The following is a 22986-nucleotide window of genomic DNA, read 5'->3' on the forward strand; positions in this document are numbered from 1 at the left end:
TTTGCACAGGGGTCGGAAGACTAGTTCCCGATGGCTTCACCGTGTTCTGCCCGTCTTCACGAAGACCACACCTGACCAGGAGGTGGCGCAGTGGAGAGAATGTCGGACTGGGACGTGGAGGACCCAGGTTCGAAACCCCAAGGTTGCTGGCTCGAATGCAGGCTCATCAGGCTTGAGCGCGGACTCATCAGCTTGAGTGCAGGGTCACTGGCTTGAGTGTGGGATCATAGATGTGACCCCATGGTCACTGGCTTGAGCCCAAAGGTCGCTGGCTTGAGCCCAAGGTCGATGGCTTGAGCAAGGGGTCACTGGCTCTGCTGGAGCCTCCCAGTCAAGGCACATATGAGAAAGCCATCAATGAACAACTGAGGTGCTGCAATGAAGAACTGATGCTTCTCATCTCTCTGCCTTCCTGTCTGTCTGTCCCTATGTGTCCCTCTCTCTGTCTCTGTCACACAAAAAAGACACAGGCCACATTTTCAACATGCACAGGTCCACAGACAGCCAGGAGATCCCGGGGGCAGGAGGGCGACCATGTCCTGCGGAACGTGAACCACTTGCAGTCGGCAAACGTCGCCTCTCGACACGGCAGTCACCGTCACTCGGACCGAAGCCACGGCCGGGAGAGTGGCCCTCCAGAATCTGGGACAACTTCCTGCCCTGCGGTCACCACCAGCAGCCTTCCTGCCTTCGGCCTCACCATGACAGACAAGCAGAGGACAACGGGCCGTCCCAGCCGCAGTCCGTGTCTCGTCAGAGATCGCTGACGGTTCCACCTGTCCATCACTGAGGCAGGGGCCGTCACGGAACGCCGGCCGCGGGCCGCTCAGACCCAGGCCCCACACGTCCACCGCGCAGGGTCGGCCCGGCGATCGCCCCCACCTGACAGACAGGGAGGCCGAGTCTCGGACAGACCGGGCAGCCAGGCCTGACTCCGCGGGCGATGCCCAGCGCAGTGGGAACCTTCACACGTCTGCGCTCACGGGAACGCGGCTTCCCTGGCTCCGTCAGAAACCAAGGAAGCGCAGCATTTGTTTTAGGACCCTAATTTTCTTTTTTCTCTTTAAAAGATCGATAAAGCTTTTTCCGGACTCTTTCCAATAAAAGCCGCAGTGTGAGCACACAAGTCACCAGGAATGACAAAGACTCACCCGGCACGGAAAAGCCACCGCACCGTAAATTAACTCGAGCCTGCCGTGCACCGCTGACCTCAGCACCGCTGACCTCAGCACCGCCTCCCGCCTGCCGACTCAGCACTTCCACCAACAGGAAAATGGGCAGCGGCAGCAGTGACCCTGGCTCCCGGTCACCGAGCTGGTACCCATGCCGTGCCTTTCGTAGGCGAGCCCCCCCCCCCGATGTCCCCCAACCTCTCCCGAGGCATCATGACTGGTCCCCACAGTTAACAAATGAGAGTCCTAATGCTCAATGAGGGATATCTGGTTTACCTGGCTCTTCCCACCAGCAAGAGGTCTCCACCGGCAAGAACTCCATCCCAGTCTGTGCCACGCCGCCCAGCTCCCCAGGAGAGCCCCGAAGCCACCTCCCAGCTGGCTGAGGACAGCACGGGGCATTCCACTGGTGACATATCATTGAATGAATGAAAAGGTGGACAAATTGCCCAAAACCTGAGGGGGACTTTGGGTATCAGGATAGATACAGAGTAAACTTTTTAAAAATCTTTAAAACTTTTAAGCCCTGGCCAGTTGGCTCAGTGGTAGAGCGTCGGCCTGGCGTGCAGAAGTCCCGGGTTCGATTCCCGGCCAGGACACACAGGAGAAGCGCCCATCTGCTTCTCCACCCCTCCCCCTCTCCTTCCTCTCTGTCTCTCTCTTCCCCTCCCGCAGCCAAGGCTCCACTGGAGCAAAGATGGCCCGGGTGCTGGGGATGGCTCCTTGGCCTCTGCCCCAGGCGCTAGAGTGGCTCTGGTCACGGCAGAGCGACGCCCCGGAGGGACAGAGCATCGCCCCCTGGTGGGCAGAGCGTTGCCCCATGGTGGGCGTGCCGGGTGGATCCCGGTAGGGCGCATGCGGGAGTCTGTCTGACTGTCTCTCCCTGTTTCCAGCTTCAGAAGAAAGAAAAAAAAAAACAAAAAAACAGACACGGAGCAGCGAGCATGTGCTCCCTCTTAGCCGGTGCCCCGAGGAGAGCCCCGGGGTCCGGTCGGTGCCTGTCCAGTGTGGCGGACCCCCCATCCCCGAGCAGACGCACGGACCCGGGGACCCCGCCTCAGCGTGAGCTCTGGTGAGAACGGCGCCATTGAAACATGGACATGAGCACAAGGCCGAGTGTGTGAGCCGGCCGGGAAGCTCACGCTGGCCCTCGAGGGCGACAGGGGTAAACGTCCTCTGTCTGGGGGACCCCACCACAGACTCCGAGAGCTGGAGGAGGCCCTCAGAGACCACCCCCCCTGGCGGTTTCCAAACGCACCTGAGCTACGGAGCCCTGGACGCCCCCAAACCCTCCCCCACAGCCCGGGCATGTAAAAGACAGGGTCCCGGCCCTCACGGAGCCAGAGCCAGAGGGAGCACTGGTCACTGCAGAGCCTCCGAGAACACAGGTGCCCAGGCCCGGCCGCAGGACCTCAGGAGGCGGAGCCTGGGCATCTGAACTTTTCCGGGCACCCCGATGGAAGTGACAGGCCAGCCGACAACAGCCACTGGAGGCTCCGGCCGAGCCGTGACCGCCCGCCCACGCCTGTCCCAGGGGGCACAGGGAACAGCCCGCCACGCCTGCTCACCTCAAACACCTCCTCGTCCAGAATCCGGGTGCCGAACACGATGATCCCGTTGACATCTATGATGGGGTGGTCACTGCGGTCGAGGAACTTGGTGGCCTTCTTTTTACAGTCCAGGAGCAAGGTGACATTCTTCTTGTGGACGCTGAGCGCGATCCTGTGCCACCTGCGAAGGAAAGAGCCAGCCAGGGTGGGCGAAGGGGGCTCTGGTCACCAACGACTGGGGACGCAAGGAAGAGGCCCAATGTCCTGCACCGTCCCATCCTGGTGGGACCGAGCCTCTGGGAGCTGGACCCCAGCCACACAACCCGCCATCGTGGGACTCCCTCTGCCTCGGGAAGCCTGCGATTTCTCGTCTCTCGGATGAGGTCAGTTCGTGGGGAAGCCCCAAGCGCAGGCAAGCTCTGAGACCCGGAGTGGGCTCATGGGGGAGGGGTCAAGTGCAGGGACACACGAGGGCACAGCCCTAGGTGGAGCATCTGAACCCCCAGAACACATGAGAGACTGAGTCTGGGAGGGAACGATGGAACCCCAGACCCACGGGAAACTCTCAGCGAGACACACAGGTGCCGCGTCGTGAAGGCCTTCCTGGCGCACGGCCTCAGCCGCCGAAGAGGCGACTTTCAAACGACCAGAGTTTAGGCCTGCGCCCACCAGGATCCTGGGAAAGGTCTGCCTGCCCTTTTTTTTTTTTTTTTTTTCTTCTGTATTTTTCTGAAGCCGGAAACGGGGAGAGACAGACAGACTGACTCCCGCATGCGCCCGACCGGGATCCACCCGGCACGCCCACCAGGGGGCGATGCTCTGCCCCTCTGGGGAGTCGCTCTGTCACGACCAGAGCCACTCTAGCACCTGGGACAGAGGCCAAGGAGCCATCCCCAGCGCCCGAGCCATCTTTGCTCCAGTGGAGCCTCGGCTACGGGAGGGGAAGAGAGAGACAGAGAGGAAGGAGAGGGGGAGGGGTGGAGAAGCAGATGGGTGCTTCTCCTGTGTGCCCTGGCCAGGAATCGAACCCGGGACTTCTGCACGCCAGGCCGACGCTCTACCACTGAGCCAACCGGCCAGGGTCAAGGTCTGCCTGCTTTTTAATCATTCCTCCCCCGGCCCCCATCTAACTGTGCCGGCACCCGTCAGGGTTACTTAAGTCCTTGGTGGAAGGAACAGGGTACAAGCACCCCATGTCCTGGGTCCCTCTCTGAACCGGGAGGCTGGCGCTGGGATGGGGTTCAGTGACTGCACCCCGGGGACACGGGAGGCCCCGGGGAGAAGAGCGGCCAGGACCCAGCTCTCGGGACCCCGAGCCCCGCGCTCTTCTCAGCACCTGCTGCCGTGAAGCACCCCCTTCCGGAACGTGGGGCGTCAGTGGCCGGCCAGACCCTCCAGCAGGCCCGGGTGGCGGAGGGGCGCCCACTTACTTGCCATCTGACAGGTTGATGCCCCTGAAGAGGGGGTAGTCCTCCGGGCCCGGTCTCCCCGTGTGGTCCTCGTAGAGGAAGACGGGCGAGCGGCCCATCTCCAGGCCGATCTGCTGGATGCCCTGCTCGTTGTAGATGGAGACCAGGAAGGCCTGGCTGCCCTTCTTGGCTTTCACAGTGGTCAGAATGGAGAAGTCCTCGGGAAACGCAGACGCTGGAACGGAGGGCGGAGATGAGCAGGCCGTCGGGAAGCCCCCCCGCTCCCCGTCCCCCCCAACCACGCCCACCCAGCCTCCACAACAAACAAGCCAGCCAGCTCAGGGCCCAGGCGAGCCCGCTGCAGAGGACGGCACACAGCCGCCCCTGGATCAAACTGTGCCTGCAGCCCTGCCTGTCCCCACGTGGCCACGCCTGACCCCTTCCTGGCTCGGTTTAAAGGCAAAGCTCCCTGGGTCCCCCCAGCCGCCTCCTCCGCTCCCACACCTGAACACATCTGTGTAGAAGTCCCGACGGGAACCTCCCGGAACGGGAGCCGCGCACAGCAGGGCAGGCGCAGACGCGTCCTCGGACCCTCGTCAGCGCCCAGACCCCTGCCCAGCAGAGGGGCTGTTTCCTATTCAGCGCCTCTTGGAAGAGGGGGGGTCACAAGAGGCAGGAGAGCGGTGAGAACGGCACTTTCTGCCATTTCCTGGTTGACACGCGAAACAGAGAAAAAGTAGAAGGAAACCGAAAGACTTGAGTCCAAATTTCAAAGAAAGAAACGAAGGAAGGAAGAAGGCCGTTGTGCTGAGGGGCGGGGAGTGCTCCCTGCAACCCAGGCCAGGAGTGCTCCCTACAACCCAGGCCAGGAACAGGGGAAGTCCTTCAAAGCCAGACCCCAGGGGGCCCTGCCCGACACACTCCAGACCTCTACACACACGCATGCACGCACGCCACCCCGTTCCTGCCAGGGCACAGGAAGCCTGGGCCCCTGCGCCCCCTGGGGGTCTCCTGCCACCTTGTGCAATCTGCAATTCTGCCATGAGCCTGGGGACCCGCAGAGCCCCCCGAGCGCGTGGGCTAATCAATGTGGGGTCCAGCCGGCCAGAAACGGTCAGCCCTAGTCAGTGTGCTTCCCAGCACCGGCCAGGAGTGGACCCCCCCCCAGGTGTCAAATGGACACACACAGAGTGGGGAGGGGCAGAGCCTGCCCTGTAGCTGCTCACGCCCAGCAGGGCTAGCGAGGGCGGGGGGTCTGGCCCAGGGCCTGGAGAAGGAAGGGGCCCATGCACAGCTGCTCCTTGGGGCCTGTAACAAGGTCAACCAGATGGCCCGGATCGCCAGTTCTGATCTGTGGGTGCCCTCTGCTGGTAGAACTGCCGCATGGCCGGGCAGCCCGGCAGTGCAGCCGGGTGCCGTGCAGCCGAGAAGAGGACACCCAGAGCCCCAGGCCAGGGGTGTCCTAAGACCCCCGAAGGCCGGAGGAGGAAACCGCGGTGGGCGCTGCGTCCTCCGTAGGACCAGCATGCAGAGCTCTTGCGAGGACGAGAGCGGGGAGGGGACCACAGCTGCTCTGCACAGTGACACTGAAGGCCAGCTCGGGGGGTCATGTGTGGTCTTGAGGCCGAGACAGAGGCGGGCGGAGACCATCTGTCCCAGGGACACCAACGTCTGGCTGAGGTCCAGCAGGGAAAGGCCAGCGCCTCCAGCCAGGGGCCAGGCACCTGTGTTCATGAGCTGGACGCTGGGGTCGGTTGGCTGTGCTCAGTGCCCTGGCCCCGCCCTGCCCCCAGGGGGACCGCTCAAGGCCCCCCGCCTGCCCGAGAGCTGGGGACAGCTCCAGGTGGCAGGTGAGGTGGTCAGTGCGGAGCCGACTCAGGCCGCCTTTCCACTTCCAGACCACTGTGGCCACACAGCGCCAGCCGCACACCCTCCCTCCAAGTGTGGAACGTGAGGGGGGACCACCCACAGACAGAGCAGCCCCCGGAGGAGACCCCGCCGCCAGGCCAGCGGCCGGACCTCGCGGGCTGCACCCGGCCCCAGGCGTGTGTCTGACCGGAAGCATCTCAGAGGTCACTCACTGTCCACGCCCAGGGCGCAGACTGTGCGATGGTGATCCGAGCCAGTGACTCCCTGCCTCTCATTTCACAGGGCCACCTGCCCTTGGGACACCTGTCGCGAAGAGTGAGCCGGCGGGCAGCGAGACAGAGCTCGCGTCTCCGCCCGAGACACGGCCCGGGACCGCTCATCCGCCTGCTTCCCTGATGTTTAAACCACTGGGGTGACCGACCTTCTCAACCCAGAGAGCCTGAAAGGGGAAGAAAGAAACTGGGCTTGCCATGACTCTCTCTCTTTGGCAAAAGAACAATGGATTTTATTGTCACTCGAGAGATGGGGTCCCTTCCGGCCGTGACACGCGCGGGATCCCGGCACACTCTGTCACTACCCGGGCGGGGAGAAGAGAGCTGCAGTCCAGCCCCGGGGGCTCTATCTCTCAGAGAAAAGTCACAATGAGGGTTGGGAGTCCGGAGTGGGGGGGGGGGGGGGGCTCGGCAAGAGGTCCTTAACTTCCTTACGCCATTTCCTCGTCACTTCAGCTGAGGCCTACGGGCAGCTGGAGCCGCTTGGGTATACAGCAGGACTTTAATAAATGCACGTGCCATTAAACTGAATCCCCAGTAAGCCAACGGTTACCGCACAGGCTGTGCTGCTGGACGGAGGCTGATCTGGGAGCCCCAGCACGAGCAGGGGAGGACAAACTAGAGGGAGCACCTTGGTCCTCGGCGTGGGAACAGAGAAGCCCCCGAGCCCCCAGCCTCGCTGTGGACCCTGACCACGCCACCCCTTCCCCGCAGCCGCCCAGCGGACACAGCCACTCTCTGGAAGACAAAGGTGACAAGTGGCACGGGGTTCCAAGGCCACAGGAGCAGAGGAACGTCCCGTTTCATCAGATCCCGGGGTCACTACCTCACACTGCACTGACCCCTACGGATGTCCTTGCCCGGGGTCCCAGGACTCAACACTGTGGGACCCTCAGAAGGGCCCGCTGAACCCCCCCCCACACACACACACACACACACATCCGCAGTGGAAGCAGCCTCCGGTTTCCGTGGCTACAATGAGGCGATCGTGAACTAGGCACCCATTCTGCGTTGCGAGTTAATTATGACCAGGAGGCCCTAGAAGAGCCTTCTAGAGTCAGACCGGGAGCCTAATCACGTTCCTAATTTGAGTGCTTAGGGAAAAAAACAGGCTTTAAAACGTGTCTTCTCCCTCTTTAAGGATTCCTACCCGACCCCCAATAACCAGCCTGTATTCTGAGATTCCAGGGGGACCCTTTGCCATAATACAATGCCCCCCGGGAGGCAGCTACAAGGACACTAACTCCAGTGGGTTTGTTGTGCCCGTGGCCTGGAACGGGGTGACAGGGATGTGGATGAAGCCGTGGTGGTCAACCTGGTCCCTACTGCCCACTAGTGGTGGTCAACCTGGTCCCTACCGCCCACTAGTGGTGGTCAACCTGGTCCCTACCGCCCACTAGTGGTAGTCAACCTGGTCCCTACCGCCCACTAAGAGGCGCTCCAGCTTTCATGGTGGGTGGTAGTGGAGCAACCAAAGTATAAATAAAAAGATAGATTGAACTATAGTAAGTTGTTTTATAAAGATTTATTCTGCCAAACTTAGCGAAAATCCGACATAAAGTACTTGGTAAGTAATTATTATTATATGCTTTAACTTGCTGTAATTCTGCTTTATAAATTTTATAAACTAAAGTGACTTCCCTACTTTATAAATCACCATGACTGTGGAACCGGTGGGCGGTTAGAAAATGTTACTACTCACAGAGATACAGAAGTGGGCGGTAGGTATAAAAAGGTTGACTACCCCTGGTCTAAAAAGCATTGTCAGCAAAGTGACCACAGGCTAGCTCTGAGCGAAGAGGCCTTGTCCACGCACGGCCTTGTCCTGTGACAACACGGGGCTGGCGTGGTGCAGGGGCCTTTGCTCCAGACAGTCCTGGGCGGTCGGCCCCCCAGGGTGGGAATTCTAAACTGGGGACACGGAGCAGGAAGATGCGATTCTGGCCGGAGAGGCACGGGAGCTTCCAGAGGATGACTCTAAGAAGCGTGTTCGCCCCTGAAGGATAAGAAGTACTTCTCTAGGCGTGATGAGAAAGGAACCACACCCCACACCCCAGTTCTTGGAGGGAAGTGGACCGGGGGGGGGGGGGCTGCCGCGACAGTGACCTCCGTCTGCAATGATGAGTCACCGTCTCGAGGCTGGACAGCTGGACCCAGGGTGACTCGGACGCCCGCCGGTGGGCTCCTCAAAGGATCTTGCAGGGGACCCGGGGTCTCTGAGTGATCTCATCAACCCAAAAGGATGACCTTAAAAAAGGCTGACCCAGCCTCACGGAGTTGACGAAGGCGGAGAAAACAGCTGGGGTAAGTAACCCACAGAGGTCCGGGAGAGAGGGTCAGCGGGGGCGAAAGTGCAGCCCCTGAACGAGGGTGTGTCCCTTCAGGGACCCAGTGGGGACGTGGAACAAACAGAAAGACCCAACGACTTGTCAAGATTCTGGGTTTGATGTCCGGGTGGCATTCAAGTCACCAAGAAGATGGTGCACAGTCTTCTAACCATCACAAAGCATCCCCTCCCTCCAGTGGGGGTCGACCTGCCCGAGGTCCCCTGCCGGGTCCCCTTCTGAGCTGAACCAGAAAGATGAGCTCGTGTACCACGAAGAGAGAGACTCTTTGTCACTGGCCTGTCGAACCTCGTCCAGAGAGGCCCAGAGCATGTAACTGACTCCGAGGTGGCGGGGAGGAGCGGGGTGCCACACACTGCACCACGGCCCGGTGACCAGGGACAACCCGGTCGTTCAAAGCAGGGCTCTGCCGCTGGGCGATCGATTCTCATTAAAAGCCCGCCCTTCTCCTGCTGGGAGTCGTGATGTGCGTGATTCATGTGTCCCTTAATGTCATTGCCCCCAATTAAGCTCCTGTCTGTCTGGAAGCACTTTCTCTCCCGTGACCCCGACATTCCCCTCCACCTCGTGCCCCAGGGACCACCCATCCCCCTCTGTGCATCTGGGGTCCGGCCAGCCTGTCTGCCGCTGGAGATGCCCCTACTTGGAGATGTGGCAGGGCAGTGAGGACAGCGAGGCTCCACACGCCTGCCTTGGGTGGTGCACGGTGCCGGCTGCCGGCTGCGGGGGCTGGGCTTTCCCTAAAACGGGGTCAAACCGGGCTCGTCACCGGGGCTTCCTGGAAAGGCAAGCGTGTTCTCGCCGCACGCAGGCTGCGGGCACAGCTCCCGGCTGGGGGCAGGATGGGGGAGACGTACCCACCGCCACCACCTCCCCCCGAGGCACACACAGGGCGCGTCCCTTACCAGGGTACAGCTGCTTGGTGGGCGCGCTGAGCTGGGCGTCTTTGGTGACCCTGTAAGCAACGTCCGGGCCCTTGGAAGAGCGGCGCGTCGTGCAGAACCCGGGGGTCTTGGTGATTCCGTCGGGCAGGTTGTGGAAGTCCAGAACCCTCAGGAGGTCTGCTGGATGAGCTGAAACGACCAAAGGAGGCGAGGGGTCAGCCGCGGCTGGTGCAGGAGCCCCTGGGGGCCGGAGGGGGCGGGGTGGGGGGGCGGGAACGGCTCGGAGCCGGCTCAGGAGCCCCTGGGGGCCGGAGGGGGCGGGGTGCGGGGGCGGGAACGGCTGGTGCAGGAGCCCCTGGGGGCCGGAGGGGGCGGGGCGGGGGGCGGGAACGGCTGGCTCAGGAGCCCCTGGGGGCCGGAGGGGGCGGGGTGCGGGGACGGGAACGGCTCGGAGCCGGCTCAGGAGCCGGGTAGGGGGAAGCCTGGAGAAACACGCACACCCGCTGGGCAGCCCGGGTTCCCACTCCCGGTCCGCACACCAGCAGCTGACCCTCGTGTGCTCCGCCCGATGGCGACGCTGTCCCGGTTCAGAGCTGACACTGCGCCCCCTCCCCTCTGCCCCCCAGGTCCACGCCACCCTGGCTTCCAGACACCTCCTCTCAGAGCCTCGGCGCCATCCACCCCATGCCGAAGCTGGAAGGCGGGTGCGACTCGGCTGCCGAGGGGGGCGGCCAGGCAGAGGGCCGGCTCAGGACCCGGGAGTGGTTGACAGCTCCCGAAATCGGGGTCCAGCAGCTTCCAAGGGCTTCTGCCTCCGAGGGACTGCAGAGCCGATCGAAGCATCACGTGCCCACCACAGCGGGCAGCAGCATCCCATCCCCCCTCGGGAGACCTACGTCTACCTGCACGAGAGCGCGGGACCAAGGGCGAGGGAGGAGGGGTCCCTGCGCCCCTTTCCGGAAGTTCCTGCCCCTCGCCCAGGGCTCCTCAGAGAAGGTCAGGGGGCCCCTGGAGTCCCACGCAAGCCACGCCTCGACCACAGAGCTCAGCTGTCCCGCCCCCCCGCCCCACCGCTCCCACGGAAAAGACGGCCTCTGTGCCCCCCCCACCGCCACCCCTAACTAAAGCTGTTTACACGTGGGAAGTTCAGCTCGTGTCACGGCAACCCAGGGGCCCCCTTGGAGTCCCGGCAGAGAGAGCAAACTCACGCTTGGAGTCAAAGTGACAGGGCACGCGGGCAGAGCTGGGGAGACACCCAGGGGCTTGGGGGACCCAGCCGCCAGCATTCATGGGAGGGGACCCAGCCGCCAGCATTCACGTGAGCATGGGCGGGGCTGGCCACGCGCCCTCCGTCCCAGGGGGTCAGCTCAGGGTGGGCACGTGACCGGGCCAAGCCTAGAACACTTTCCTTTGGGAAAGAGGAACTCTCCGAGCTCTGCTGCCCACTTACTCCGGGACCATGAACCTGGAGCTGCAGGCGGCCACCTCTCAGGGCTGCAGGGAGCACCTGTCTGAGCGTGCGGAGAGACGGACTCTCGCCACATTGCTCAGGCTCCTGGATCAAGCAGTACCTGATGCAGGCAGGATCTACCTAGGCCAACAAATTGTCCTTATGGTTACACCAATTCACACTGGAAGCCGACACCTGTTGCGAAAAGGTCAGCCCGCACTGCCCGTGCAAAGCTTGCCCCTGGGACCGCTGATCCTTCTCCTCTATTCCACTGACCAGCTCACTGGCCTTCCTCCTCAGGGGGTTAGTACAGGCTTCGGACCCACTCGGGGGAAAGTCCCACTTTCTAAACAAGGGTAGAGGATTCAGAAGGGAGAAAGGACCCCCGATGTCGGTCTCCCCTTCACTGGCTTCTGAGGAACCCTGCACCCAGCCGCTGCCCCCGGAGCTGGGCACGGCCATCGCAGGGGTGGGGGCCCAGGTGGCCGAGCCTGGCACTGTGCACGGTGCTGAGGGCGGGGCAGATGCACCCTGTACCCCCCCCCCCAACCATGACAAGCTCGGAGTGAGGGAACACACAGCATCCACAGAGACCGGCAGGCGGGAAGGGAAGCTGCACCTCTCCGTCACACAGCGCGGCCCCATCCCAGTGCCCCGAATGCTCCGTGTACCAGGGTCCCAGAGCCCCGCGCCCCTACCCCAGGGCTGGCACTGCTCCCCTGTGGCTTTGCTGCAGCCCCGTCACCGTCCTCAGAAGGCGGGGATTTCCCACCTCGTAAGGAAGCTGTAGGGTAGGAAGGGGGGGTGCAGCATGGGCCCCCCACCCTGCGCACCCGGTCCAGGCTGGCCTCCACTCCTCCAGGGGGTCACTGTCTCTGCGGCCCCGTGGACCTTCCCAGGCAGCACCTCACTGGCCCCTCCAAAGGGCGCGGCACGGATAACCCCTCCCCCGGCCCCACACGGTCCTGGCCAGAGGCCTGTCCACTTGACCTTGGAAGCAGAGCCAGGCGCAGGTGCCCGGCACGGCCCCAGGCTTGGCCTCGCCCGTGGGAAGAGATGGCCGTGCCAGGCGCTGGCTCACCTGCCACCGTGACACCGTGCCGAGCTCCAGCTCATCTCTCAGATTCGGTTCCAAGCGCGGCGGTGGCCAGGGGAGGCATCAGAGATCCCAGCCCGTGATGCTCTTCCCAGACGCCGGCCTGTGGGCCTGTTTTCTCGATTGCTGGCGGGAAAGCTGTTTCCCAGGGACTTCCGGGACCTGTTTATAGGCCACTTGTTGCAACAAGTTGAAAAGGCCACCAGACCTTTCCAGGCCCGATGCCACCCCTCCTGCCAGCCAGGGCTTCCCTGGGCCAGAGCTAAAAGAGTCTTTTTTTTCATGTTGTATAAAAGGCACGGCAGGCGCCCGGGAGGGAGCTGGCAGCGCAGGCCTTCTGTGGGCCGTCCTGCCTGGGACACGGAGCCTCCCCTTCAGGGACTGTCTCTTCCGATACCAGGAGGCTCCGCTCCTGCATCAGGGTGAGCACCCCGCTGGGGAACACCATCGGCTTTGGAACAGGTGCAGGGGGTGTGAGCCTGGCATCACCCCCCGCGGAGATTTAGGGGTCACGTCCTGTCTGAGGCCAGCGAGCAGAGCTACACACGGAGCCCCGACACAACTCACAGCGCCCCGGAACTGGGCCAACTGTGGCTTCTCCCCGCTCTCCTCCTCCTCGGTGGCTGAGCAAGGACATCCGTCCCCTCCCTCGAGGCCAGCCTTGGGGGTCCCGGGGGCTCAGTCAGACAGAGAGGGAACTGACCACCGGCCCCCACGCCGGGCCGGGGTGGCTCTCCGGGGGCTCAGTCGGACAGAGAGGGAACTGGCCACGCGGCCCCCACGCCGGGCCGGGGCGGCTCTCCGGGGGCTCAGTCGGACAGAAAGGGAACTGGCCACGCGGCCCCCAGGCTGGGCCGGGGCGTCCCGGGGGCTCAGTCAGACAGAAAGGGAACTGGCCACGTGGCCCCCAGGCTGGGCCGGGGCGTCCCGGGGGCTCAGTCGGACAGAGAGGGAACTGACCACCGGCCCCCACGCCGGGCCGGGGCGGCTCTCCGGGGGCTCAGTCGGACAGAAAGGGAACTGACCACCGGCCCCCACGCCGGGCCGGGGTGGCTCTCCGGGGGCTCAGTCGGACAGAAAGGGAACTGACCACGCGGCTCTCCGGGGGCTCAGTCGGACAGAGAGGGAACTGACCACCAGCCCCCACGCCGGGCCGGGGCAGCTCTCCCGGGGCTCAGTCGGACAGAGAGGGAACTGACCACCGGCCCCCACGCCGGGCCGGGGCAGCTCTCTGAGACTCAGGAGCGCACCCAGGGTGCTGTGCAGCGGAGCTTGGCGGTGCCATGGAGCCCTGCAGTGAGCGGGGTCGCCCGCATAGGGGGAACGGGTCCCCGCAGCAGCCAGGGGCTCACCTCGGCTCCCTCGGGCTCCAGCCACCCCCCCTTCCAGGCTGAGCCCGTGCCGTCCTGCTCTGCGGCTCCCGGGAGCTGAAACAACGGGTCCCAAACCCCTTTGCCGTCAGGGTTCAGGGGCAAACGAGGCCGCACGGGGCAGAGTCCCAGGGAGCTGGTACATGAGAGGGAGGCGGTGGCCTCTGTGCTCCGGGGCCTGGGCCGTGTGCCAGGGCTGGGACCAGCGCCACGGGGTCCCGGAGGAATCCGCAGCAGAGACCTCTTGAAGTCTCGGGGCGGCTCACTGGCGGGTGCCCTGTGTCCCCACCTCCCCGGCTCTCCCCGGCTCTGTGGAAGGGCCTGGTTCCCGCACTCTGTCTCTTTGCCCAAACCTTTGCGCGCTGAGCCTGCCTGGGACAGGGAGCCACCTGGGGCGGGGGGGGGGCAGCCAGCAAGGGCCCCAAATGACAGAGCTCTCCTCCCGGCCCCCAGTGTCAGGGGCCAGCATGCAGCTTCGAGGAGGCCACGTCTTCCGAAACGTGCCCAGAGGAAGGCCCCTTGTTCCTGTCCCGGTGCCCACTGCCTGAGCTAGGCGAGCTGGACCCTGCCGTAATGCCCGGGTCGCCGGGCCGCCCTGCAGGGCCGGGTTTCAGCGTGAAGGCAGACGGGAGAACGGATCTGGAAACGTGTTGTTGAGCTCTGGGTGGCACGCGCTAAAAAGGCAGCGTGAAGGCCCCGGAAAGCAGGGTGACAGCAGGGCACACAGGAGGAGCTCAGACACAGGGGAGGGGAGGACAGACGGATGGATGGACGGACAGACGAACGGGCCAATCACCGACCACACAAGGGCCTCCGCGCCTCACCGACAACTGTTTCCACAATCCCCTCTGAGCACCGGCCGCCCTGTGCCTATTCAGAGCCAAGACTGGAAGAGCAAGGTCACAGGGCTCCGTGTCACCCCAGGGCCTGCCGTCCCCTCACCTCACAGCTGCAGGACACAGGACGCTGGCACAGCTGCCCAGCAGGACCGCCGCACGCAGCGTGACCACCAGCGTGCCGAGGTGACCCAGGGTGTGTTTGCAGAGGGGCAGGACCGAGACTAAACCAGAGGGCGAGCCCCGGGGACGTGGCACACAGCCCTGCCGAGAACGGGCCTCCGCAGCCAGCCAGCCCGTGACAGGGTGGGGCGGAGACGTGTGCTCCCATCCTGGGGACGTGGCTTGCGACTGGACGCTGGCTCGGGCACGGGCACCCGAGGCAGCAGATGGAAGGGGGCGGCTGCTGCCAGCAGGAGTGAGAGTTGGACCCTGGGGGTCAGCTGGCGTCTGGACAGTGCCCAGAGCAAGGCAGCATGGCTGCGGCCGGCTGAGGACCATCTCGAGCTCACGGCCGCCTGCCTTTGCAAGTGGAACCCCCACCCCTGGGGCAGAACGCTCCTCCGCTGATCAGCAAAGCCACAGCGAACAGCCCGCATGCAGGAGGGGACCAAGGAAGGGACCAGGCGAGGGCCTGGGGCCACCACCTCGAGCTACACCACCCAGAGTGCCGCAGAAAGAAGTCTGGGCGGCCCCATCAGTCAGCCTCCCGACCAACGCTACCCGTATCCTGCCAGCCCCAGGCCAGGGCCCAGCAACACTCAGGGAGGGGTGACCCCCCAACAAGTGCTGACATCAGTGCCCTGTGTCCCCAGGTGTCCTCCAGCCCTGGAGCCTGGCGTCAGGGGCCGGGGGGGGGGCCTTAGAACAAAACAACTCAGCCCGAGGACCCATCAGACTGCACTTTCAGGGTTTAATTATCCCCCCCCCACATACACACCAGGAGGTCCCATCCCGGAGCTGATATTGAAGGGACACCAAGCAGCAGCTGGGGAGGGGCGGAGCCTTCCGTGTGGGCGGAGCTCCATGCCCAGCAGTGCTCTGGGCCACGTTTGTTGAATGACTGAGTGAGTGAACCCACAGTTCTCACACATGACAGGCAGGGGTGGGGGGCGACGATATGAGTGGTGCTTCCACTTGTAACTAAGAGCCCACCTCACTAGGGCGCTGAGAGCAGAGGAGACACGACCACTCCATCAGCCCCGGAGGAACTGGTCAGAGGCCCCAAGGCGGTCACAGGGAAGGGAGTGACCCTCACACAGCCAGCCGGTGCCTCTCAGGCCAGAACTGAGCCGCCCTCAGCTCCTGATCCACCCAGTCCTGACTCCCTTCCTTCCACTCAGCACGAGGACGGGATCCCTGGAACCCCCAGAGCATCCACCTGCTTTCCTGGGCCCGTGGACCACGGGCGGGCGCCAGGCAGACACCCACCGCGGTCGTCTCACGCCTGTGGGCGCACGCCTGCTCTCCCTGAGGTCCTCGTGAGCTCCCACCTCACAGCTCCCGGAAGCAGAAAGAGCCACAGCTCTTACGGGACGGAGGTGCTGAGCCCCCCACCCCGCACCGGCCTCCACCCGGCCCCCTTGGGAGGTCCACCCAGCAGGTTCCGAAACGAACAAGCCCTGTGGAGGTCCAGCTGGACGTCCCCGTGAACCCGCAGCCACGGGAACAAGTGTCCGGTCAGCAAGAACTGGGCTGAGGCCTGGCACTGCAGGACCCGCGGTGGCCGCCCCGGAGCCATGGCGGAAGTCCTGCCTCCTCCACTGACTCACGGCCACCCCGTGGCTGTCACAGGGGTGAGACCGCAGCCCCCAGAGCGTGGAACCTGGGGCCCATCGCCGGGCTCCCCGCCACACTGGGGAAACAGCCCCCCACCACCTGAGACCGTCCCCCAACTCGCTGCCATGGCGTCTGTCCTCCCAGAAGTGCCAAGTCCTCAGCTCCACATCAAGTCCCCTCCCCCGTCCACTGGCACCCCTCCAGTTCTTCCCAGGGGGCCCCACTCACGCCATCTCCTCACCAGAGCCAGTGTTCCGGAGTCCAGGAGCACAGCACCCCCTGAGGACGCGGAGTGCACAGCACAGGGGCCCAGGGCACAGCAGAGGAGGGAGGGGTGGAGGGAGGCGGGCACAGCAGAGGAGGGAGGGGTGGAGGGAGGCGGGCACAGCAGAGGAGGGAGGGGTGGAGGGAGGCGGGCACAGCAGAGGAGGGAGGGGTGGAGGGAGGCGGGCACAGCAGAGGAGGGAGGGGTGGAGGGAGGCGGGCACAGCAGAGGAGGGAGGGGTGGAGGGAGGCGGGCACAGCAGAGGAGGGAGGGGTGGAGGGAGGCGGGCACAGCCAGAGAGCAGACGGCTGCCCTGGGCTGGCACGGCTGATGCCCCTGGCCCAAGGGGTCTCCCGGTGATGGCACACTGAGGCTGCAAGAGGGCGCAGTGAGCCCCAGGACAGACGGCTGAGGCCCTGGGCACCCACTGTGCCCCCAAACACCACAGGGTGCAGGGCAGCTGAGGCGAAAGGAAGGATGGACGGTGGGGGGATGGTGGACAGATAAATGGATGAATGGATAGATGCACAGATGAAAGAAAGGACAACTGATAGAAGGATGACAAAAAGGATGGACGAAGAATAACTTGAATGGATGGATGGATGGATGGATGGTGGATGAATGGATAGATGGATGGATGATGGGTGGGTGGGTGGATGGGTGGTGGATGGATAGATGGATGGATAGATGGATAAATGGATAGACATATGGACATATGGATGGATGGATGGATGTGTGGTGGATTGATAGATGGATAGATGGATAGATAGATGTACAGATGGATGAATGGATGGATAGATGGTGGGTGGGTGGATAGTGGGTGGATGGATGGATAGATGGATAGATGGATGGATGGATGACTGGATGGATGGATTGATGGTTGAATAGATGACTGGATGGATGGATTGATGGTTGAATAGATGACTGGATGGATGGATAGGGGACTGATAGCAATGGATGAATGGGTGAGTGAACGAAGGAAGGAGTCCCATTATCTTGAAGAGTCCAACGATAAACTAATTTCTCAAAGATTCTGCTACCAACCATTCACCGGACCCTTTCCCTGGCCTGGACGCCTCACTAACCCTTTTGGACCCAGGAGGGAGGTCCTGTGGAATGCCTATCTTACTCCACGGCAACCGTGACCTGCCCCCTGGCTCAGTGCCTCTAGGGGGGCTGCCCGGGAGACCTGCCACGTGCCCTCAGCGGTTAGACCCTCTCAGTGCTCCAAGTCCTCAGGAGGCCGTGCAGGACGGGTCAGGAAGATGGGCGGGTGAGGGGACTTGCTCCCCGGGGAGACCTGCCACGTGCCCTCGGCGGTTAGACACCCACGTCCTCGGGAGGGAGGCCGTGCAGGACGGGTCAGGAAGACGGGGGCGGGCGAGGGGACGTGCTGCCCGCCCCGCCCCCACCACCGCCAGCGGGGGCGGGGCAAACATGCCTGTGGGCCCTGTCCCGGCCCCCAGCTCTGAAACTCGGAAAGTGTCCTTGACCATCTCACTCCTTGTCCGCGTCCTCACCCTTGTCCTTGTCCTCGTCCTCATCCAGCCCAAAGGCTCTCCTTTCCTAGCCACAAAGTCAAGAGCTCCGAGAAGCTTTGGCAGATGGTGTCACCGGTGGGAGACTTTACAGTGAGATTCCAGCTGATGTGGGGGGGGGGACACCACCCTCCTTGGGAACATGTGTTACTAAGGAGGGACCACAGCGGAGAGGTAATGAGTCCCATCCCACATGCACAGGCGGGACCGGTCGGGAATTGCCCCCCCCAGGCTGTGACCTTCCACCTCTCAATCAGGTGACACCTGCCACCTCCCTATCATCACCACGCCCTGGCCAGATGCTGGCTGGGTGCCCGTGTAAGGCTCCGACACCTGTAGTCCAGCCTGGGGACCCCTCCAGGTGAGAGAACCCTCCACACACATGCACACACACACACACAAGCGTGCACACACACACGCGCGCGCACACACGCTCACACACACGTGCACACACTATTACCTGAAAGTAAGTCATCCTGGCCTGACCTGTGGTGGCGCAGTGGATAAAGCATCGACCTGGAACACTGAGGTTGCTGGTTCAAAACCTTGGGCTTGCCTGGTCAAGGCACATATGGGAGTTGATGCTTCCTGCTCCTTCCCCTTCTCTCTCTCTCTCTCTCTCAAATGAATAAATAAAATGTAAAAAAGGAAAGTATGCCGTGCTGCCCACACAGCTCACAGGAGGGACAGGGACAAGGAGGGGACCCCAGGAAGGGCCGGCAGAGGGAGTGCGGAGGAAGACGGGTGCCAGGAGTCTGGGGCCAAGCAGGAAGGACCCCAGCTCAGGTGACCCACCCACCCGGGAGGCTACCCAGGGAAGTCCTGGTCGGGGGGAGCCCAGCCACACAGAAAGGCCCGTCCGCATGGACCCGACCAGGACTCCACGCCGAGAACCAGGAGGAAACGTCCCACCGGAGGACCAGAGGGAACTTCCAAGCAGCCCAGAGAAGCCAGGGGGATGCCCAGCTGCCCGCTGTGCCCACTGTTGGTCATGGGTGCCGTCCGTCTGTCTTTATGGAAACAAATAACTGTGCGTGTCCCTCTCCCCGTCATTCCTTAAAGGGCTGCAAACACAGCAGAGTGCAGCCGCAGACACTAATCCTGCAGGCGCTGAGGCAGCACGGGCAGAGGGCGGGCGGGCGGACTGGGGACCCACCGGCGCTGCCAGCGGGCACCGGTCCAGGAGCACAGCCCACAAGCGTGATAGGCCACCGGGTGACTGATCTCAGCTTCCTCCGGGGAAATGTATCTCCTTGTTCTGGAGGAAAGGGGAGGGCGCGGAACCAGGTGCCAGATTCCGCCGCGCGGGGGTTGGCCTGTGCACGGCGGGCTCCGTGCGGCTCCACCTGCTTCCTGGAGGCCCCGAGGGCGGGCTGGCTGCCAGCAGGCCAGCTGGGGTCACCCTGGCAGAGGGCCCTGTGCACCCAGGGAGTGCCCCGGGCACTGAGCTGAGGAGGGACGGAGGTGCAGGATGATTCCAGAACGGCCCAGCTCCAGATCAGACTCCAATGGCTTCCTGAAGCGGACAAGCAGCACCTGTCCGTCCGTCTGGCCTGAGCAGCTGCGGGGGCTTCCCTCACTCAGCAGTGCTCCACGGAGGCCCGCTGCACTCCAAGCACAGGGTCCACCCCGTCTCTGGACTCACCCCCCCCACCGCCCCGTCCTTCCAGGGTCCGGGTGAAGCCTGGCTGCAGCACCCCAGCCGGTCACCCCAGAGGGGGCACGGCTTCCTGCCCCTGCTGGTGGGGTCTTCAGGCCTCAGAACTAACTGGATGGACATGCTCGATGGACCCAGGAGCTAGGATACCCCAAACCCACTGGGCCTCACTTTCCGTGCCATTAAGCAGGTGGCGGGAGGGGGTGGGGGGGTGTCTCATGTCAGGCCCGGCCTCTCCCGGGAAGCTGCGGGCGGTGGGTGAAATTAGGGGCACACGAAGCTTTGGCTTCTCCAGTTCGTTCCCGTCCTCAAGGGCGACGATGACAAGTCAGTCAACGCGGCTGCCCTGAAGGACCCCTGACTTCACAAAGCTCGAGGACGGCGAGAGCCCCCACCATACACAGGGCCCCCCAGCACCCAACACAGCCGGCCCACGCCAGGCCCCGCCCACCCTGGAAAGGAGGAGGGGGTCCTGGGGAGAAGGGGCCGAGTCCTGGACAGACGTCCGCTCAGGACAGCGGTCAGTCGAGGGAACCAACCGACCAACCAGCCACTGACCGGCACCCAGCAGGGGACAGAGGACAGCGACGTGCCCTGTCTGTGGACGCCGGCTGAGCTGCAGGGAGAGGGGGCCTTCGGGGCCGGCCGTGCTGTGGCACCCCGTCAGGACGTGCACATACGGGGCCGGCCATGCTGTGGCACCCCGTCAGGACGTGCACATACGGGGCCGGCCATGCTGTGGCACCCCGTTAGGACGTGCACATACGGGGCCGGCCGTGCTGTGGCACCCCGTCAGGACGTGCACATACGGGGCCGGCCGTGCTGTGGCACCCCGTCAGGACGTGCACATACGGGGCCGGCCATGCTGTGGCACCCCGTTAGGACGTGCACATACATAGACCCGAGTCCCCGCTTCGAGCCTGAGCCCTGCGGAACGTCCAGGGCAGAGACCTCGATAGGAGGCCAGTGCCCGTTGGGTGGGCGCTGGCTACTCTGCAGAGACTGGACAGGACGGGTGACCCGGACGGCCTGGCCTGGAAGGACAGCCACGACACAGCCTCACGTGAAACAGGTCACAGAAGCAAATATCCCTTTATGCTAAGATACATCAACGATGTCTGTGCGGCCCGAGACCACCCCAGCGGAAGCGTGCACACAACACCCAGGACGACACCAGCCAGACAGGGAAGGGGCCCCGGGCAGGAGCCGGTGGCAAAGGGCAGGCCCACTCATCCCGCTCTGTGTAGTCCCGCTTCCGGAAAGCTTTCTACGGATGGGTCCACGGAAAACTTGCCCAGTGTCATTAACCGATCAAAATACCAAAACAAATCCTTAGGTGTGGCGATGGTTGTTTGTAAATGACCACAAAATTCCAACCGCCTGCCCAGAGGTGCTGTCTATGGCAGGGGTCCCCAAACTACGGCCCGCGGGCCACATGCGGCCCCCTGAGGCCATTTATCCGGCCCCCGCTGCACTTCTGGAAGGGGCACCTCTTTCATTAGTGGTCAATGAAAGGAGCACATTGACCATCTCATTAGCCAAAAGCAGGCCCATAGTTCCCATTGAAATACTGGTCAGTTTCTTGATTTAAATTTACTTGTTTTTTATTTTAAATATTGTATTTGTTCCCGTTTTGTTTTTTTACTTTAAAATAAGATATGTGCAGTGTGCATAGGGATTTGTTCATAGTTTTTTTTATAGTCCGGCCCTTCAACGGTCTGAGGGACAGTGAACTGGCCCCCTGTGTAAAAAGTTTGGGGACCCCTGGTCTACAGTCCCCTCCCGGTGATCGGGGTGGGCTCTGGGCCAGCGTGACCAACTGGACGTGATGGGAGGGGCGGGTGCTAGCTTACGGATCTAGGCTTTAAGAGACCCAGCAGGTTCTCCACTTCTTGTGCCCCTTGGAGCCCGACGCCATGCTGTGAGGAAGCCCAAGCAGCCCCTTGGAGGGGCCCAGGTGAAGAGAAACCCATCCCAGCCCCAGACAACCACCAGGACCAACTCGCCGGGCAGGTGGGGAAAAGATGTCTTAGAAGTGCATCCTCAGCAGCCTGGTTCAAACCAGAAAGGGATTCGCAACTTATTTTTATTTTTCTTCTTTACACTTTTTTATAGCTTTCCGTATTTCTAGGACGGGCGTGTTTTGCTTTCATAACGAATGGATGGGATCATAAATGCCAAGTCAGGCCCAGCAGGAGGGAGCGTGATGTACTTAAGAGGCTGTCCTCTAACATGTCCGCGTGACGCTTCAAGAGAGTCCCAGATCTTGGTCTTTGTCTTGAAGGGGGGGGGCGATTCTGAACAGGCCTTCAGGAAACACCCCACGGCACTTCGCGGGAACATACACATTCCCCGGAGTCTGACATTCGAAATGGGCCCACGCCATGCCACTCCACAGGTCCTCAGGGGTCCTCGCAGGGGCCCTCTGCGGCCAGGCCCGCGGCCAGTTCACTCTTGCCCTTGTCGGACTGAAATGTGGACCGAAGGCCCACGTGTCCTGCCAGTGCTGGCATCGGCTGGCCGTTGCCTGGAAATTCTCCTTAGCAAAGGCGGCTTTTAGGGACAAAAGGACACCGGCTCCCCAGAGAGGGGAGTGAGACCTACGAAACAGCACAAAGCAAATAGCAGGACAGAGGAGAGTGGACAGGAATACTTCCTGTTGCCAATTAAAGTCTGTCCACTCCGTCCTTACGATGCCAGCCACACGCACGGGCTCCACCTACAGCCCCAAACGGCACTGCGTGGGGAGCCCCAGGCCGTGGGGTGATCCCCCCCCCCAAGCTTTCCTAGTTCAGTCTACGGAGGAGGCTCATAACTTACTCCATGATGTGAGAAAAGTAACAGAACACAGCACGGGTCACCTGACCTTTGGAGGAACAGGCGGTATCACTTTGCCCCAGGACCGGAGGCAGCTACCACTACCCAAGTGTTCAAACACGCTGCACCGTGACTCCCATCCAGCTACGTGGACACGAAATGAGCAATGACACCATAACCCCCTTCTCCCACAAGGAGCTGCCACAAACTGGCGGCTGAACCCAGCACCGGCTCCCACGGCGGCAGAACCCAGCACCGGCTCCCACGGCGGCAGAACCCAGCACCGGCTCCCACGGCATCAGAACCCAGCACCGGCTCCCACGGCGGCAGAACCCAGCACCGGCTCCCACGGCATCAGAACCCAGCACCGGCTCCCACGGCATCAGAACCCAGCACCGGCTCCCATGGCAGCACCGGCTCCCACGGCGGCAGAACCCAGCACCGGCTCCCACGGCATCACGCCTCAGCCCGCACCGCACCACCCGTCCGGCCGAACTCCCTGGACCCCACACTCTACAGGCTGACCAAGTTCAGTTTAAAGGCATCCTCCAGGGTGGGAGAGCGACAGGGTCCCCAGGTGTCCCAGTCACAAGCTCAGAACCCTCCGCCAGCCCCCACGCTCAGAACCCTCCGCCAGCCCCCCCCCCTCCGGGCTCAGGACCCTCCGCCAGCCCCCC

The 22986-nt window shown here is 63.0% G+C and overlaps 1 protein-coding gene across 3 annotated transcripts in view; it reads right to left on the reverse strand.

Moving 5' to 3' along the window:
- COL5A1 (collagen type V alpha 1 chain) overlaps positions 1-22986 on the reverse strand; it is a 171986-nt gene that overhangs the window by 126197 nt on the left and 22803 nt on the right. For all 3 annotated transcript variants that reach the window (XM_066366730.1, XM_066366729.1, XM_066366728.1), the window contains exons 2-4: positions 9523-9690; positions 4153-4366; positions 2741-2903 (exon numbers count right to left, since the gene is read on the reverse strand). In XM_066366730.1, coding sequence (XP_066222827.1) covers positions 2741-2903; positions 4153-4366; positions 9523-9690 — 545 coding nt within the window. The remainder of the gene's footprint in view (positions 1-2740; positions 2904-4152; positions 4367-9522; positions 9691-22986) is intronic.

This window comes from Saccopteryx leptura, chromosome 2 (genome assembly GCF_036850995.1).
Source record: "Saccopteryx leptura isolate mSacLep1 chromosome 2, mSacLep1_pri_phased_curated, whole genome shotgun sequence".
Lineage (NCBI taxonomy): Eukaryota > Metazoa > Chordata > Mammalia > Chiroptera > Emballonuridae > Saccopteryx > Saccopteryx leptura.